At 40.3% G+C, this 18,536-nt stretch overlaps 2 protein-coding genes across 3 annotated transcripts; both read right to left on the bottom strand.

Annotated features, from left to right (window-relative positions):
* Positions 1–121: 121 nt before the first annotated feature.
* LOC121400738 (taste receptor type 1 member 2-like) lies at positions 122–6,725 on the bottom strand. The gene is made up of 2 exons (XM_041584695.1): positions 4,788–6,725; positions 122–1,492 (listed from the first exon to the last, which is right to left on the bottom strand). The coding sequence occupies exons 1-2, from the start codon at positions 5,153–5,155 to the stop codon at positions 1,093–1,095; spliced, it is 768 nt and encodes a 255-aa protein (XP_041440629.1). The 5' UTR covers positions 5,156–6,725; the 3' UTR covers positions 122–1,092.
* A 384-nt stretch (positions 6,726–7,109) lies between these two features.
* LOC121400739 lies at positions 7,110–17,844 on the bottom strand. Of its 2 annotated transcripts, none has more exons than XM_041584696.1 (2): positions 17,272–17,844; positions 7,110–8,087 (listed from the first exon to the last, which is right to left on the bottom strand). In XM_041584696.1, the coding sequence occupies exons 1-2, from the start codon at positions 17,771–17,773 to the stop codon at positions 7,918–7,920; spliced, it is 672 nt and encodes a 223-aa protein (XP_041440630.1). In that variant the 5' UTR covers positions 17,774–17,844; the 3' UTR covers positions 7,110–7,917. The 2 variants fall into 2 exon arrangements, with proteins under 2 accessions (XP_041440630.1, XP_041440631.1); XM_041584697.1 differs by lacking the exon at positions 7,110–8,087 and adding an exon at positions 13,530–13,996.
* Positions 17,845–18,536: the final 692 nt, after the last annotated feature.

Here is an 18,536-nt window from a genome sequence, read left to right as displayed (position 1 = left end):
AACAACCCCAACCTTGTCAGTCTCCCCTCATAATTTAACTCTTCCCTCCCTCTAACCAGTTTAGTTGCACTTAGTCTCTGCACTCTCTCCAGCTCATTTATATCCCTCTTATGGACTGGAGCAAGTGAGTGAGAAGTGGATGAATGTAGAGTATTTGATAAAGTAAACTGAGACATTTCGAGGTGATTCCTGACAGCTTTCGTTACTGTTAGGGGCAAGTTGCTATTTCTGAGTTTTCTTTGTCTCATCCCATTTGTGCAGTTGTGTTCACAATCACCTGAGCTCTGTGTGTAACTCCTGCTGCTGCTGCTACACTGCTCTGGGCAGATCTGTTACATATAAAACCATAAATTGAAGTCAAGTATCATCTCTTATTAGCCCTTCTAAAAGCCACTGATGTCAGACTAACCGGCCAATATTTATAGGCTAAATAGCAGCACCACATTAGCAATTATATAGTGTCCCGGCACTGTGCCAGACCTCAATGATTCCTGAAAGAGTAAATAAAGAGGTTTGGCCATCACAGAGCTGATCTTGTTTAGTACCCTGGGGTGAATATCATCTGCTCCCAGAACTTTAGCAGATTCCCAAATATTGCATGGAAGTATCCCTTCAGTTCAGTTGGGTGCAGTCACACTTTGGCTCAGAAATGCTCAAGTTTGCATCAAAATAACAGTCAATAAAATATACTTATCCTTTTCAGGATTTTCTTGACAAAGCCGCCAGCTTGTTATTTCCCATAGGCCTATGTAAATATTATATTTCAAGGCAGAAAGGTTGTTACAGGCCTAGGCAAGGAATTTCAACAACAATGCACTGAAAGGTTTAATTGGCTAAAAGTTCCAGTCCATCATAATGACAATAAAAAGCAAATCATGTCCCATTGGATTGAAATTATATCATTGTTACAGGTCAAAAGACAACATTAATCACATAGCACCTTGTTTTAATAACCGTAGTTTACTACATTTTCTAACAACCTGACCAAAGAAAGTGATCTATTCTTATGTTCCTGGTTAAAGTTCTACATAACAATGCAGTAGCTGAGGGTAATGGTGGGACCCAGTGAGGACAGACTCAGTCAGGGTAAAGTCAGTGAGGAGCCCCACTATAGTACCTGAGGGACTGCTGCAAGTTAGTGAGGAAAGAAACATAGAACATTGCTAAAATATGAAGAAACTCCTTGCAGTACAGTACCTGAGGGTAATGGTACAAGCCAGTGAGGTGGGACATTATGTAGGAAGATTCAGATGTCAAATCTCCAATGAAACCAGCCAGGACTCCCCTCGGCTCACACTCATAATTGGGAACTAATTCTCTTCCTCCTGACAGTATTGACATCACAGACCTCATTGATCTTCCTTCTAGAGCCCATGTATTACACACCATATATCCCAGGGTGATGTTGGGTAAAATGTCAGTTCTTTGATTTATCTCGTCAATGGTGAACTTGAGTGCCAGATAGTGATGATAGTAAAATTCAGCAGCATTACTGTAAAGGAAATGACATTCTTACTCAAATCCCATACCATATTTCATACTCTACTGGATACATTTAATGTAAGGATCTTTAATCCTGTTGAAAAGAAGTGGCATTTAGACAAGATTCCCAGGTCCATTGTTTGGGGATAGATTCCACTCGTGTATCTAATTAGTAATGTGAAAGTAGAAGATTTATATAGTGCTTTTCTCCAGTGGTACTCTTTAAATGGTCTTAGCAAACAAGCCATCATTTCCAATCTAAGCATGAAAGGGCACCATGAGATCAAGTGACTTGAGCAGGGTAAGATACATGTAATACACTCCATCATGGAGTAACACATTATGTGATGTTCATGGTAGAATCCTGTGTGGGTCCAATCTGCAGACCAGTGCCTAACCTGGACCTGCTGACCTGCAACTTAACCTGCACCCACCACCACCCCAATAAGTTCCCCTACCTAGACTCGCTACCTGAGCCAGCCGTAAATAGTTTACTTACCTTCTGACCCAGGACCCATGAAACTGTAAATGACGTTACTAGTGATGGGACAAATTGTGCACAAACCTTAGGGGAGGGATCAATCCAGCACCTTAACCTGTTACCCTGGTGGGTTACCCATGGAATACCCACAAAATCAGGAAATCTGAACATGCTGCTAAAACACCTGATCACTTTGCAGGTATTCGTCTGGTACCCGACCTGATGTAGGACTCAAGTTAATGGTCACATCACATAGACAAAGGCAAGAGCTTCTCTCAACTCAACCCATTATCATTATATTAAGTGAAAGTGATTGGAGCATTTGCCAAACTAGGAATTACTTTGACATCCCCAATTTCCAATATTGAGGAATATGCCCCTTAGAGGCCCATTTATTAAAGGTCAAATTTAAACTGTATTTCTCTAAAACCACAAATGTCATGAAATTTTATTAAGAGATACAAATTTAAAAAGTATAAAAGGGAAAAAAATGATGTGGAAAACATACGACTTTCTCTAAAACCTCTAAAAAATTTAGTTTTTTAGATAATTACAAGTAAAAACAGAAATCCCGAAAAGTCTGAATGGTTAAAAAAAGGCCGATAGGATGAGTGCAGCTCTCATTGACCTTTATGGGACCCCGGCTGCTTTTACTTGAATACGTTTTATATGAGAGTTTTCATGGGTTTACACTTAATAAATATCACATTTTTATAGAAATTTAAAAAAACACAAAAATACCATTTGTGTGAAAAAAAATCAAATCTGAATGTTATTCGATCATTCCCTTAGTGATATTTTTAATCACTTAAGACTTTCCTCTGTAGATTTCATTTCTAAATTGGATCTGTTGTCTGGTCGTCAAGATCCTTTGCTCCAGAGCCTCTCATAATACAACGTGTATTCAACTCAGAATTCATGCAGTGGACTTACATTTTATGGTCAAATTGGACAAAATTAATTTTCTGAACACTAAGCGGAAGATTTATCAAGGGGCAAATTTCGAGTTTATGGGCGTTATTAAAAACTCCCAAAAACTTGAAATTAGAAAAAATAAACCCAATCAAAATTTATTAAAAATCTATTTTTTTGGTTTTGTGAATAGGATGGCCCTGCAAAACCAAATTCCAATTGTATTTGATCAAATTCGATTTGAGTTTTAACAAAAAGAATTTGATTTTTAAAGTCCACCAAATAACTCCAAATTGGTTGTAGGAGGTTCAAGGGCTTGAGAAATGTCTTTTGCCCGAAACATGTTGTGTGGATCCACCTCCCAATAAAGAGAATTGCAGTTAACGTTTGCTGCTTTGGATTTGTCCTACACAATTTATCTTCTTCAGATGAACCTATTTGGGATATGAGCACAGGATAATCCGTGGGACAAGCCACTAAGACTATTTGGTGAGCTGCGCCTGTTTTTCAATTTGAATTATTCCCTAGTCAAATTACACTACAATAAACTTGAAATACGAATTTAAAAATGTGAATTTTCAATTTGACCCTTGATAAATCTGCCCCTAAAACATGAAGCAATCAGAGAAGCAATATCTGTAGAACATGAATACTGTGACTGCAATGTTTCTGTCTGCCCAAAGCAAATTCTTTTCATGCAGAAATGGAGCAAATGCAATGAAATGGTTCATCACCGGGAAGTGCTCACTGCGCATTAACTTCCTTTATATAAACAGAAAATGGACATTGTTTCAATACAAAATACATAAAATTGTGCCCTCCATATTAGAAGTTGCAGAAGTTACCTATTGACATTTAAAGAGAATTATTGGGCACATAACAATTGTTTCTGCTGCAGCTTGAAAAACACTGAATACATTAAAGCCATTTTCACAAGTGTTTCCCTGTGTGAAATCTCTCCCAACACAAAACTGCAGTTAAAGCAACAATTCTGTAAACGAACCGTCCAATGTAGTCTGTATAAAGGAGAAGCAAACCCTTAATTAAAAAAACCTTACCCCTTATCCTTCATAGACCCCCCAACCTGCTCCTCTTCCAGCCTAGGTGGTAGCCTTGGTGCCCCTAACTCTTTACTTACCCCTCGGTGCAGTTTCTGAGCAGTGGAGATAGGGGGATAAGGGTTTTTTCAATTAAGGGTTTGCTTCTCCTTTAAAAAGAACACAGAATCTGGAGAGCAGCAGATGAAGCCATCACTGAAGGGTAGTTCCATCCAAAACACTTCTTATATCACTTATTTTAACATGAGCCACATAATACAGGTATGGGATCCTTTATCTGGAAACCCATTGTCCAGAAAGATCCGAAGAAAAGACCATCTCCCATAGACTCCATTTTATCCAAATATTACAAATTTTAAAAACAGTCGCTTGTAGTTGATCCCAACTAAGATATAATTAATCCTTATTGGAGGCAAAACCAGCCTATTGGCTTTATTTAATATGATTTTCTAGTAGACTTAAGGTATGAAGATCCAAACGACAGAAAGATCCATTATTCAGAAAGCCGCAGAGCATTCTGGATAACGGGTCCCATACCTGTACTGACATTTCACTTGTAAAGACTGAAAGAAAATCTTGTTTATAGATAAATGAAGACACAGGGGTCTGACTTAGTCTCTCAGTTTGTTCTTACTCAAACCCTTGGCTACAGAGATCTGTATTTGAGAGAACTAATAGATCATTTGTATGGATAGTTTATGTGTTTAAGTATTAAAATGTATTGTTTGGTTTAAAACATTGGTACTATGAGTAATATGAGTATCAGTGGGACAGAGCTTCATACATGAGTGGTATCATTTCTCTCACAATGTTTTATACAGTGATTTTCCATTAAATACAAAGTGGACACTTACTCAAAGTTAAACTTTGACCTGAAAGCATTAACCATTGGTATATTATCAGGTTCGAATCGTTTTCGATCAAAGCTCATCTGCATTATTCCTCCCAGTAAAATGTCCCCAGCCTGGTACAGATGATCACTTTTGAAGTAATTCTTTAAGGAACATTGGGGGTTCAACTTCTCCTCAACAACAGCAGAGACAGCAGCAGAGACAGCAGAGATAATTAACAGAGACAGGTCACAACAAAATAGCAAGAGGAAAGGATTTGTGTGCATGTTGTACTGTTGTCTCAGTAATGTAATAGCAGCAACTTGTCTGACACAGACACAGACTTCCAGACAGTTGCAAGTCACCAGCCTTTCATATTGCCCATGTTTCATATAGTCAGATATAACAATCACATCTCAGCCTTGGCTCAGAGAAGCAGTGGGGAACTCGGCTCTGACAAACCTCTGTTTATATAACAAATCCACTACATTCTATTCACTACCCTGTACATTATACAAACACTGATTAGCTTTTGCTAAAACAGAGAGATCCCTGGGCTGTTGCTAAATCAGTTTCATACGAATCTTGTTTAATTGCTGCTTTGTGTCTGAAGCCAAATATATCAGTTCTACAAGGAATGGGAAGCAGAAAAAACAGAAAGTAATAACATTATTCTTCCTTTTTTATAGTATTGTATTGTGTGACTGTGAACTGGACTGTGGCTTTCCAAGGTCCAAGAATTATACTTCCATATTCCTTAAATATGATCAGAATGTGGTCATTATTCCATATATGCGACGAGCTACATAGAGACTTGCTTTATTTCACAATAATGTAAATCTCATTGTGGTTACCACATCCTTAGTACCACCTACTAGGATTACGGGCCACAAGTGCAGTTGTAGTAGCGTAGTTAATGTAGTCAATGCAAAAAAATGCCATTCCTTAAAGGTACTTGCTTTCAAAACCACTTCCATTCATTGGCATAGCGGAACCCTGGAGCTATTGCCACCTCCGCAGGTAGTGGCAGCTCCTGGACTCTCACACTTGATGCAGAAAACTAGTGCCTAAAGAACTGGGAGCACACAGAATTTAATGCCAAAATTTACTTAAAGATTTGTATGAGGAAAATGTGAACTTTATGAACAGGAATGACTCTCAGCTTATTCATCAATAGGGTTTGGATCTGCTCCCTTAGCTGAAGGCTCAGATATGTAAGCTTCCATGTTTTTGTTGAGGTATGTGAATCTACTTTGGGACCTTGATTGTCTCTATTAAAAGTTAAGCCATCATTAGTTTAGCTCTCTGTTGTGTAGACAGATAGAAATAACAGTTCAAAATCTCTGCTTTTCCTCTGTTCTCATCAAACAATCGGCCTCCCTCTGAAACCAAGGAGCTCATTTATAAAAAAAACTGAGTTAGCATTTTGTCCACAATTTGAGAAAATCACGGAGAAAAAAGGTTGGTTAGTTAGTTCATGGGAATAGTTTCTAACTACTTTATTTATTTATTTTTCCAGTTCATGAAAAATTAAAAAATGTTTTGCCTTGTTAATCCTTAATCACGTGCTGACGCAAATTCTCAGGCTGCAAAGAATGTACAGCATATGTTCTTTAGCAGCTGAGCTTTTTCTCTGCATCAGTGGCTTTTGCTGCCTCCACAGAGAGTGGGGAGGTAAGACAACCCCCTAGGCAATGAGGCTAGGGGGCTGTCAATTCTACGACATCACAAGGAACGTCTGCTACTTCACTTACCTTCTTCCTCCCTGCAGAGCCGCCCACGTACTTCCTTCTGCACAACAGCTCTGCACACCCGCTGCCCAGGACTCCTCCAGCAATTCCAGTGATCCTCCTGCTCCAAAAACGTGTCCAAGTGCAAAAACTGGGAAGCAACATAAAGACAAAAGATCCTCTAATTCCCTAGACATGAGCCCACCCTAAGACAAATGTGGCATGCCCCTCAAATGGTTGGGAAAAAAAATGTTAACACAAAAAAACAGTTAGAACTTTTGAAGGCAATCCCACTTTAAAATATAAAATAAACTCCAGCAATCTTTAGATCTTTTTGACTTTCCAGAATACAGGCTATGATGTGTCTCACATAAGATTGAGAAGGGTGTAGCTTCATCTTATCAGTTTGCCAAGGAAACTCTGGTGAAAGAGGTTCTGTAAAACTCATAATAGTGAATTTGGGGAGTAACGATTGTTTGGCTGAGCGAAAATTCGCCTGGTGATAGGGTGTAAAACTGCACTAGCGACCATCTCATTTGATAGCGAATTGTTCTCTACACCTGTTCTGGGAAATTTTCACTAGTGACGGCTACTTCACCCTTTAGTAAATCTGCACTAGAGAGTGTGAGAGGAGTCTAGACTGAAGGAATCAGCACTTGCAGGGGATTCCCATCTGAGTATTGACTGTGTGTCCATAAGTGTTTGACTCACCTGAAGAGTGACTGTAACAGACCCAAAGAGACTTCTGGAGTAATTAAAGTGACAGTAATCTATAGAGAGTGCTTGAAGATTTCAAAGACTGTGTTTATTTGGAAATACATCAAATGACTTTGTGCAAGTTAGCAGTACTGCTTGTATTAGCTGCTCCTTTACATTTATTTTAGATAAACAGTTATTTAGTTTACCAATGACTGTGTTTGAATTATTACTGTGTTCCTAGCGGGGCCCCCGCAGGTGCATTCCCGGATCCCATTAGGTGGAGGCGCTAGTAAGTACCAGGTACCCAGTCTCTCCCAATACCACTGTAGAGTGGCTCAGGTTTGTCCCCTGCCATCAGGTAAGTACCACACGTGGGGGTGACAGATGGTTCTTACTAACCGCCATTCAGAATGGAAGACGTTGCCCTGTAGCCTTGTCAATTGTCTTGCCCTTTCATGTGTCTTTGGGTTCCTTGTCTGCTATAGCATAAAAAGGTTAGAAATATAGAATCTTATGTCTATTGATTAATCTACTTATTTATACTGAAATATTTTGAAGCACATAATGCGCAAATGACACTTGTCTAAAAAATACACAGGGCCAAACAACAACATTACTATGATTCTGCTGGAAAAAAGAAAGTGATTACAGTGTTATATAAATGACATGAAATGAAAATGAACATGTTAATAACAAGGTAGTAGCACGTTTGTAAGCTAAATATCTCATGTGTAAGAGCACTTGAAATGAATTACAAGAGAAGTGTCCATGAATGATTTGTTGCTGGAACTGGTTCTTACGTTGGCTGCATCTGCCGGATAAACAGGAGGATCTTCATGTTGCTCCTCATCAATAGCTTCAGGTAAGTGTAGATCCCCCATAAGCTGATTGTCCGCTGCAATATTATGTAAAAGGCAGACTGCTAAAATGATATGGCTCACTTTACTAGGGGAATACTGCAGAACACCCACAGAATGGTCCAAATGGCACAAGCGCATATTGACTAACCCAAATGCACACTCAATAACTTATCCATTCATCAACCACGTATTTACATAAGAAATGATTTGAGTGTTGATTGAATGAAACTGCTTTCTGTCCCAGAAAATTTGCTCCTCACCAAAAAGGGGCAATAAAGCCACATGAGCAGGGGTGCTTTACCAATAAGGCGAGTTGAGGATGTCGCCTCAGGCGGCAGTGCCCCAGTAGGTACCAGGGGCAGCAAAAATGCTGCTCCTGGTACTTTAAGAGCCAATTTCTGGGGGAGGGGGGGCAGCAGCAACTGCTGCTGCCTCAGGCAGCGGAGGGGCCAGGAACGCCCCTGCACAGGAGTACAATCTATTGCACCCATGACGTTACGCAAATCTACTCGGACATAAAAGTGCCTTTTCACTTTCAACCACCCCTCTCTGGTGTTGGGAAAATTGATAAATAAATGAAATCTTTTATAAAGAGCTTGTAGAACTTGAATCAGTGAGCCAGAGAAAGTGGATTGAGACATGTCATTGACTAGACCTACTGATGACTGAAAACTGACAGATACCAGAAAATGACAGTTGCCAATAACTTAGTGAAGGTCAGAATTGCCCTATTTGTTGCTGCCAGAAAATTTATTTCATTTTTCATAAGCTCATAAAGATCCACGAGACACTGGCTATTTAGTCTATAGTAAGAAATCAATTAATTTTTATAAAAAATATAACAAATGAAGGAACTTTTGTTAATGAAATATATATATTGGTGTAGCTGTAAGTGCCATTAAAAAGCTTGTGCAGTAGGACATGTGTGAGAATAGAAAACAGAAAGAAGGAAAAGCTTAAGGACAGGAGAAAGAGCATTTCCACCAGTTCAAATTGGCAGAAGGGAAACTGGAAGTTATTGCAAAAGATTTGATGTGATAACTGGTTTTTGGGTTGAATTGAATTAGGAAAAGTAAGTGTTCCCAGTACTTTCAATGGGTAGGTGGCAAAAACATAGCTAACGATAAGATTAGAGATGGGCGAATTTGCGTCGTTTTGCTTCGCCGAAAAATTTGCAAATTTCGCACGAAATTCGCAAAAACTGCTAAAAATTCACAAAACGGCGCCAGCGTCTCGTTTTTGACGCCGGTGCCCGTTTTTGACGCTGGGGCCCGGTTTTTGACGCCGGCACCCGTTTTTGATGCCGCGTCCGCAAAGTCGATCCTGCCAAATAAATTCGCTCATCACTAGATAAGATATATTGGTTAACGTGATTAGTGTTTAGCCAAATGAATTGCATATTGGACACAAGGAAAGTTGAACTTATCACACAAAATGTACCATATTGAATTAAATTGAATCAAGTCCATTGTCAGAAGTCTATCCCATGATTTTGACCATCATTTCTGCATAAGTAGCAGCTCCAGAAGGGACATTTCATCCTCTGTAGCTTTTAGAATGTTTGGCCTTCCATTGTGATAAATTGGTTGAGATAGTAGATCAGTTATCTATTTTACTCATAAATGCATAAGCTGATGAGATGGATGGAACGTTAGCATTTTCAGGGAACTGACAAACCTGAAGGCCCAAAGAGAAGACATACGTAGTAACATAGTAACATACTGTAGTAAGGAAGGTTGAAAAAAGACTTAAATCTGCCTAACTGCCAGTTGATTCAGAGGAAGGCAAAAAAAACCATCTGAAGTCTCTCCAATTTGCCTCAGAGGGGAGAAAAATTCCTTCCTGACTCCAAAATGGCAATGTTACCAGTCCCTGGATCAACTTGTACTATGAGCTCTCTCCCATATCCCTGTATTCCCTCACTTGCTAAACACCATCCAACCCCTTCTTATACCTATCTAATGTATCAGCCTGTACCCCTGATTCACTTCCCAGCTCTCCCTGTAACACCCCTTTCCCTCCTCTAATCTCATTGGCTCCCTCCTGTCTGCTGGGAGGAGCTACTGGTGAATAAAGCATCCGACCCTTCCTTGTACCTATCTAATGTATCAGCCTGTACCACTGATTCACTTCCCAGCTCTCCCTGTAACACCCCTTTCCCTCCTCTAATCTCATTGGCTCCCTCCTGTCTGCTGGGAGGAGCTACTGGTGAATAAAGCATCCGACCCTTCCTTGTACCTATCTAATGTATCAGCCTGTACCCCTGATTCACTTCCCAGCTCTCCCTGTAACACCCCTTTCCCTCCTCTAATCTCATTGGCTCCCTCCTGTCTGCTGTTACGAGCTACTGGTGAATAAAGCATCCGACCCTTCCTTGTACCTATCTAATGTATCAGCCTGTACCACTGATTCAGGGAGACAATTCCACATCTTCACAGCTCTCACTGTAACAAACCCCTTCCCAATATTTAGCTGGAACCTCTTTTCTTCTAATCGGAAGACCTACTGGTAAATAAATCATTAGAGAGATTATTATATGATCCCCTTATATATTTATACATAGTTATCATATCACCCCTTAAGCGCCTCTTCTCCAGAGTGAACATCCCCAATTTGGCCAGTCTTTCCTCATAGCTAAGATTTTCCCTTTACCAGCTTAGTTGCCCTTCTCTGTCCCCTCTCTAATACAATAATGTCCTGTTTGAGTGATGGAGACCAAAACTGTAGGGCATATTCTAGATGGGGCCTTACCAGTGCTCTATACAGTGGGACCCCCTCCTCCCGTGACTCTCTGCCCCATTTAATACAAGTCAAGACCTTATTTGCCCTTGATGCTGCTGACTGGCATTACTTGCTACAGACAAGTTTATCATCTACAAGGACTCCAAGCTCCGTCTCCATTATGGATTTGCCTAGTGCAGTCCCATTAAGGGTATAAGTGGATATTGTTACATCCCAGGTGCAGGACTTTACATTTATCAACATTGAATCTCATTTGCCACTTAGCTGCCCAGATTGCCAGTTAGTCAAGATCCTGTTGCAAGTGCCACATCCTGGATGGAATTAATTGGGCTGATAGTTTTGTCTCATCTGCAAACACTGATACATTACTTACAACACCCTCCCCTAAGTCATTAATTAACAAGTTAAATAAAAGTGGCCCCAATACTGAGCCCTGGGGGACCCCACTAAGAACCTTACTCCAAGTAGAGAATGTCCCATTAACAACCACCCTCTGTAGCCGATCCTGTAGCCAGTTTCCTATACATGTGCAAACGACTTCATTAAGCCCAACAGACCTTCGTTTAGAAAGCAGTCGTTTGTGGGGCACAGTATCAAACGCTTTGGCAAAATCCAAATAGATCACATCTACTGCCCCCCCCACTGTCCAGCATCTTACTTACCACATCATAAAATGCAATCAAATTCATCTGACATGACCTATCCTTCATAAAGCCATGGTGATTGCTGCTCATAATGACATTCACTAGGACAGAATTTTGAATGTGATCCCTTAACAAGTCTTCAAATAATTTGCCCACCACAGATGTCAGACTTACTGGCCTATAATTGCCAGGCTGAGATCGTAATCCATTTTTAAATATTGGAATAACATCAGCTTTTCTCCAATCCATAGGCACCATACCAGATGACAGTGAATCTGAGAAAATCAGAAATAAGGGCTGGTCTAAAACTAAACTAAGCTTTCTTAGAACTTGGGGGTGTATGCCATCAGGCCCTGGAGCTTTGTTTACATTAATTTGTATTAAAGCTTTTTCAATCATATCCTGAGTCAGCCACTGACTAGATTGAGCTGAGCCATTAGTGCAGCTATAAAGTGAGCCTGGGAACTCACACTCCTCTATTGTATACACTGAAGAAAAGAACTGATTTAAAGGAAAACTATACCCCCGAAACAATGTAGGTCTCTATTAAAAGATACTGAGTAAAACAGCTCATGTGTAAAACCCTGCTTCATGTAAATGAACCATTATCATAATAATATACTTTTTTAGTAGTATGTGCCATTGGGTAATCATAAATAGAAAATTGCCATTTTAAAAAATAAGGTTCTGCCTTTTGCTTCCTCACTTCTTCCTGTTACAGTTAGTGTTGTAGTATTTCTGGTCAGGTGATCTCTGAGGCAGCTCAGATAGAGTCACGAAATGGTGGTTCAAGGCAAGAGATGTAAAAGGACAATATTTATGTAAATATATATTCCAGTTTGGTAAGATTCTTTAATATGTCATTCAATTTGATATAAACTATCTGTTGCTTAAGTATTCATTTTGGGGGTATAGTTTTCCTTTAACACATTTGCCTTATCTGTATCTGTTACAACCATACTGGTACCATTATTTAATGGAGCAACACTCTCAACCTGCATCTTTTTACTATTAATATATTTAATAAACTGTTTAGGGTTAGTTTTCACCTCCACCACAATTAACTCTTCATTTCTTTTCTTAGCCTTCCGGATTGCTGATTTACAACATTTATTACAGTGTTTATATTCATTAAATGCAGCTTCTGTCCCTACAGATTTGTAGTTATTAAATGCCTTTCTCTTCTTTCCCATTAACTTCTTTACTTCTGTATTAAGCCACACAGGATGATTCTTAGAGCTTCTACGTTTAGTCCTTAAGGGAATAAATTGAGAACAGTAATGATTTAATATCAGTTTAAAGGACAACCATTTCTGTTCTGTGTTTTTAGCTGAAAACCTAATGCCCCAATCAATACTCTGTAGGGCAGCCCTCAAGGCACTAAAATTAGCTTTTCCAAAATTCCTGGTTTTTGTTGCCCCAGTATATATTTGTTTTTTGCACCAGACATTAAATGATATAACATGGGATCAGTAGGCATGAACATTTAAACATAAGGAACCGTTCTTAGCAAAATAAAACATAAACACTTTGTTTTGTGTGGAGAAAGGCCACAGCCAAGTTTATTAAACAGCATCTGTAATTACTCCATTAACATTCACTGCTTAAATTAACAGTAATAACCAAGCCCAGCTCCGTACAATTGCAGAGCTTGCCATTCAGTGTATATATGAGCCCCGCCATGGTATCGGCCAGGAGCCAATTAACATTTTAAACATCCGCCACGCCAAGACCAGTTAAAACCTTAACTTGGGCTTGGCCCCCCTCCACAAAACAAGGCTTTTTCCACTGCATTTTGCAGTCCAACATTGAAAATATCCAATCCTATTTCTGACAAGTGGACCTTGTCCTCTCTAAACAATCCTTCAAAACCATTCTCTAACTCATGGTGTCTAGGGATGGGCGAATTTTTTCGCCTCGTTTCGCCGAAAAAATGACGCCCATAGACTTGTATTGTGATGTGCGTCAAAAAAAAAGACGCGCGACAAAATAATTTCGCCGCGCAACAAATTGTTTTTGACGCCCATAGACTTTAATGGGCGTCTGCGACATTTCGCCGGTGGCGAATTTTTGGCGAAACGAAACGGGTCAAATTCGCCCATCCCTGATGGTGTCTGTATACAGTTATGTTCAACTTGCCTGCAAACTTGGCAATTGAATGGTTAATTTTACGTCTGCATTTCTCAAGTGGTTTTAATAGTTGGGATTGCCAGCACAGCCGAGGGACAATTTCAGACCAAATCAAATAAACATCAGGCATAAATAAAGAAATTTGGCACAAATCTTGTTTTATGGACTTAATCAATTGGATTGTTTTTATAAACCCTATATCATTTCCACCTAAATGTATCACAATCACCTTAGGGTATCCCCATGTTTTTAACATCACTGTTAGAGTTTGGAAGAGCTTCTCCCATCTCATGCCCCTAATACCATTCCATATTACTTTGTACTTTTTATCTGAAAGGTATAAATTTGCTGCCCCTTCCGGATCTGTGCTCTCAGCTCTGCCCAGTGTACATAAGAATGTCCTAAAATCCAAATTCTCTGAATGTCGCCTGTAAAACAATTGTAAATGTCAATGACAAAACCTCATAACAGAGAAAATTAGACCATTGTAGGTCTCACGTATAACCTGTAGCGATTTGATTTCCACCGTCCTATCTTCTTTATTGATTGTTCACTTAGGCCCCAAAGGGCTGCCTGCGTTGCTGCCCCAATCCGAAAGGAGTGTGAGCGGTATTTCTTATCTGCTAAACCAAGGGTTTCAAAACAAAAACTGAGAATTCTGCTGAATTGGAATTTCGATAAAAATTGCAAATTTTCATGTATGAACAATGGGCCTTCAACTGTCGGCCGTCTTTCAATGAAATTCTTGTAATTGGTAACTGGGCACATTAAGGGGTCAACAAACTGACCTAACCAAATTAAACAACCTCTTGCTTCTTGGTCAGTTTTGGAAGAACGTATGTTAATACGCAATCTTCCATTTATTAACTGGATGTCATTTTGAAAAATACCTCCAGGCCTAAATTTGGATGGGGAAACCACCTCGCTAAGCCTTAGTGCAGCAAAATATGACAAAGAAAAAACCAATCTGAATAAAGACGTCTCGTATTCATTTCTACAAACTTGCGGCAGCACCAACATCAGTTTGTTCAGCACTGTTACAGTAATAGGTTGTCTATCATCTTTTCTGGCATTATGACGGGCTAACCCTTTAATTATTTGTTGCACCATCGGGTTCTTTGTTACATTAGCTGGTAACAGTAATTTAGCCCAAAAGGAAATTCCTGCTAATTTCTTCTTGATAGAAGCTATGGACTGCCCATTCTGGCTACATTCCAATATGAAAATAATTAAAAGATCCTCTTCACTTAAATTAAACTTATTTTGGCACTTAAATTGTTGCCATTCCGACCAAGATGATTTATAATCCAACCAAGTTTTACAAGCCACAGAGCCTTGTAAAATGGCTATCACATTGGATATATCAGGTTCCAAAGGTGAGTCGGATAAGGGGTCCCAACCGCGCTCGCTTGTTCCTCTAGTTGCCAAAAAATATCGAACTGCATACGAGATAGAGAATCAGCAGTTCGGTTAACTAGACCTGGAATATGCTTAGCCTTTATCATTAAATTGTGTTTAAGGGCTCTGAGAACTAACTGGCGTAATAGGTTTAATACTGGTGGTAATGAAGATGTTAAATTATTTATTACATGTACCACTCCAAGGTTGTCACAGTGAATAACTATTTTCTTATTTGCCAAATTTGGGCCCCAAATATCAATTGCTGCTAGGACAGGAAAAAATTCCAACAGGACTATATTTTTAGTTAATCCCGAAGAAATCCAATCTTCTGGCCATGTTCCCACGCACCACTGGTTTTGGAAGAATATTCCAAAACCAGTTGATGCTGCGGCATCAGTATACAACTGCAGGGCCTCATTGTCTATGAATTCCTCTTGCCAACATGTCTTTCCGTTATATTGTTCTAAAAATTGTTGCCAAATTCGCAAATCATCTTTCACTTCAGATGTGATGCGAATATGCCAGTTAGGCTCAGTCACTCCAGCAGTCAATGAGGACAAACGCTTTAAAAACACTCTACCTATTGGCATTATTCTGGTGGCAAAGTTTAAATGACCAATAAGGCTCTGCAGCTGTTTCAGCTTCATTTTTGTGGCTGATAAGGCATTAGCAAGCAATATTCTCAATTTTACTATTTTATCAGATGGCAACCTACTCTCCATATTAACTGAATCCAATTCAATACCCAAAAAGGTTATAACTGTTTCTGGGCCGACAGTCTTTTCTGGGGCCAAAGGGACCCCAAATTCCTGTGCTATCCACATAAAAGTATGTAGAAGTCTTTTACAAGTGTCTGTCCCCTGGGGTCCCATAAATAAAAAATCGTCCAGATAATGGATGACGAACTGGGACCCAGATTCTGTTTTTAAGGTCCACTCCAAAAAAGTTGCAAAAGACTCAAAATAAAAACATGAAAGGGCGCACCCCATGGGCAGACACCTGTCAAAGAAGAACTTGCCATCAAAGTGGAATCCTAATAAATGAAAACAGTCTGGGTGTATAGGAAGAAGACGAAAGGCAGATTGTATGTCGCATTTTGCCATCAATGTGCCTTTACCGCAGATGCGTAATAATTTAATGGCTTCTTCCACTGAGGAATATGATACCGTGCAAAGCTCAATATCGATGCCCTCATTCACCGAGTTCCCTGATGGAAAAGACAAGTGGTGTATTATCCTAAAAGTACCCGGCTCCTTTTTGGGTACTACACCTAATGGTGAAACTTTGAAATTTTCAAAAGGAAACTCGCTGAAAGGACCCATGATTCTCCCCAGAGACAACTCCTTAGAGAGCTTGTCTCTGACAACCTGAGGGTGATTGTAAACAGATTGTAAATTATCGGTTACTGATACTGATAGCTGAATTCTAAATGTTGGAATCCAAAATCCAAACTGAAAACCGAACTTAATTAGATCCGCCTTCACTTTGTTTGGATACTTGCTTAGCCAAGGCAACATTTTTGCTAAATTCACCGGCGATGTTGCCTTTGGCCATCTGTTCTTTTGTATTGGTTTTGCTGTTGGCAGAGAATTTTCGTACGCAGCGAAAGGCTGGGTGATTGCCTGCGCAGTGAGAACACTCGTGTTTGTACCTACATGAGTTTTGAAATTTGCATATGGTCTCGTTGAATGCCCAACATGTGTTGGGTTTTGGTGGTACTTGACGGGATGTGGATGGAAATGCCGGCTTTGGTGCCAACATTCCCATCCAAAGGTCCACATCCTTTTGTCCCCATGACAACCCTGGGTGTACTGCTAACTTCTGACGAAAACGATCATCATAGATGAACCATGAAATACCGCCATATGTGCGGTAAGCTTCCAAAATGATGTCAAGGTATTTAAATAAATGAGGGGATAGTTGAGGTTTACTAGAACATAGAACATTGGCAAATATGCAAAACGCTTGTAGCCAATTGCTAAATGTTCTTGGGACTGGGCGTCTACGGATTTCTTCGCTATCTCCTTTCTTATCAGATTTGAGGAACTCCTTGTAGGCTGGTAACAATGAGAGAATATCTATACAGTATAATCACCCTTTACTATCTTGTCCTTCACTGAGGTGGACAAATGTAAACCTAATGGGGTTGGCTGACATGTCACTATATCCCTTAAACTGGTTTCTGCCACTCCAGGGGGCAACCCTCCTTCTTGCCTATTGACTCTTTCCTGCATATTATCAAATACATCTGATAAACATGTTAAAGCATTTTTCAGAGCATTCATTTCAGTAGCATAATTACCTGCTTGCTGAATGGAGGGTCCTGGTTGTTCCCTGCTCACACTGCCTGTGTCACTCGGTGCCTGCTGGAAAGAGAATAGGGGAGGGGAAGACATAACAGGCAGCGTTTTATTAAACATTTCACTGGACTCAGTGGGCTGGAAAAACTCCCCCTGCACAGCCTGACTAGTGCTAGCCATAGGCGGGGACATAGCTGGCCACGCGTTCCTGCTGTTAACAGTCTTTATTGCAGCCTTCTTTGTCTTTGCTGCATATCTCTGTGTGGAACACTTCAGAGCCAGCTTTCTCTTCACAGTGGGTCTGCCTAACGGACTGGGGGCGTCTTCTGAATCAGGAGTAGCCGCCTCCTCCACGTCCTCATTGGTGTGCGACGCAATGCCTGTCTGCTGCATCATTCGGCTCAGTTCTTCCGGCCGTGCTGTCTGTATCCAGCTCATTATGCGCTCCCTATCAGTCGGAGCAAGTCCCACAGCCTGTCTATTGCTGCTCCCTGGTGCTGACATCTTCCCAGCGACGAGCAGGTCAGAGGTGAAATTCTTCTGAAGCTATCCCCAGGCTGCGCTGACACGGGTGCTGTGAGGGGGGCTCTATATATAACTTCTTTTCGCGGGCTTTCAGCCGGCAGGGGGCCCTCCAATCACATACCTGCTGGCCCAGCTGTGCATTTAAAGCTATAGGCTGCCCTGTAATTAAACTTTTATAATTAAACTTATATAATGATATGAATGTATCTGGGATCTGAGCCCATCTACCACCTGTCATGCCACCATCCCATGCCCACAAGAGGCTAATTTGGCCCCCAATGGGACATTATGGTCACTATTACCCAGGGGTTCAATGACTTGCACATTTGCTATAAGTTCTGGCTCATTAGAGATCACTAGATCCACAATAGCATTTTTTCTGGTTGGCTCCTCAACAACCTGTGCCATAAAATTGTCATGTAACAGTTTATAAACTTGTTCCCATTAACTGATCTGGCAGTACTGTTGCTCCAGTCAATATCTGGGTAATTAAAATCCCCCATTATCATTACTTTACCCAAACTAGCAGCCTTTTCTATTTGCATCAGGAGCTTCGCCTCCTCCTCGTCACTTACATTAGGGGGTCTATAGTGACCCCTACAATTAATTTGCTGGATTCTTTACAATTGGTGAAGAACTCCACCCATACGACTTCTGCCCCCTCATTTTCTAACATAACCTCCTCCTTTATATTAGATTTAAATCCTGCCTAACATACAGACATACCCCTCCTCCTTTTCTA

The sequence above is a fragment of the Xenopus laevis genome, chromosome 2S (genome assembly GCF_017654675.1).
Source record: "Xenopus laevis strain J_2021 chromosome 2S, Xenopus_laevis_v10.1, whole genome shotgun sequence".
Lineage (NCBI taxonomy): Eukaryota > Metazoa > Chordata > Amphibia > Anura > Pipidae > Xenopus > Xenopus laevis.
Note: the sequence above shows the minus strand (reverse complement) of the source record. Positions and strands in the feature narration are given on the sequence as shown.

Excerpts from the sequence above, each read along its gene's own strand:
- LOC121400738 (XM_041584695.1), bottom strand. The coding sequence starts at position 5,155 with ATGAAACATGGGCAATATGAAAGGCTGGTGACTTGCAACTGTCTGGAA. Across the intron at positions 1,493-4,787 it reads AGGTCAAAGTTTAACTTTGA|TAATGCTGCTGAATTTTACT; the intron begins GTAAGTGTCCAC and ends TTTCCTTTACAG.
- LOC121400739 (XM_041584696.1), bottom strand. The coding sequence starts at position 17,773 with ATGTCAGCACCAGGGAGCAGCAATAGACAGGCTGTGGGACTTGCTCCG. Across the intron at positions 8,088-17,271 it reads ACCCTCCATTCAGCAAGCAG|CGGACAATCAGCTTATGGGG; the intron begins GTAATTATGCTA and ends ATAATATTGCAG.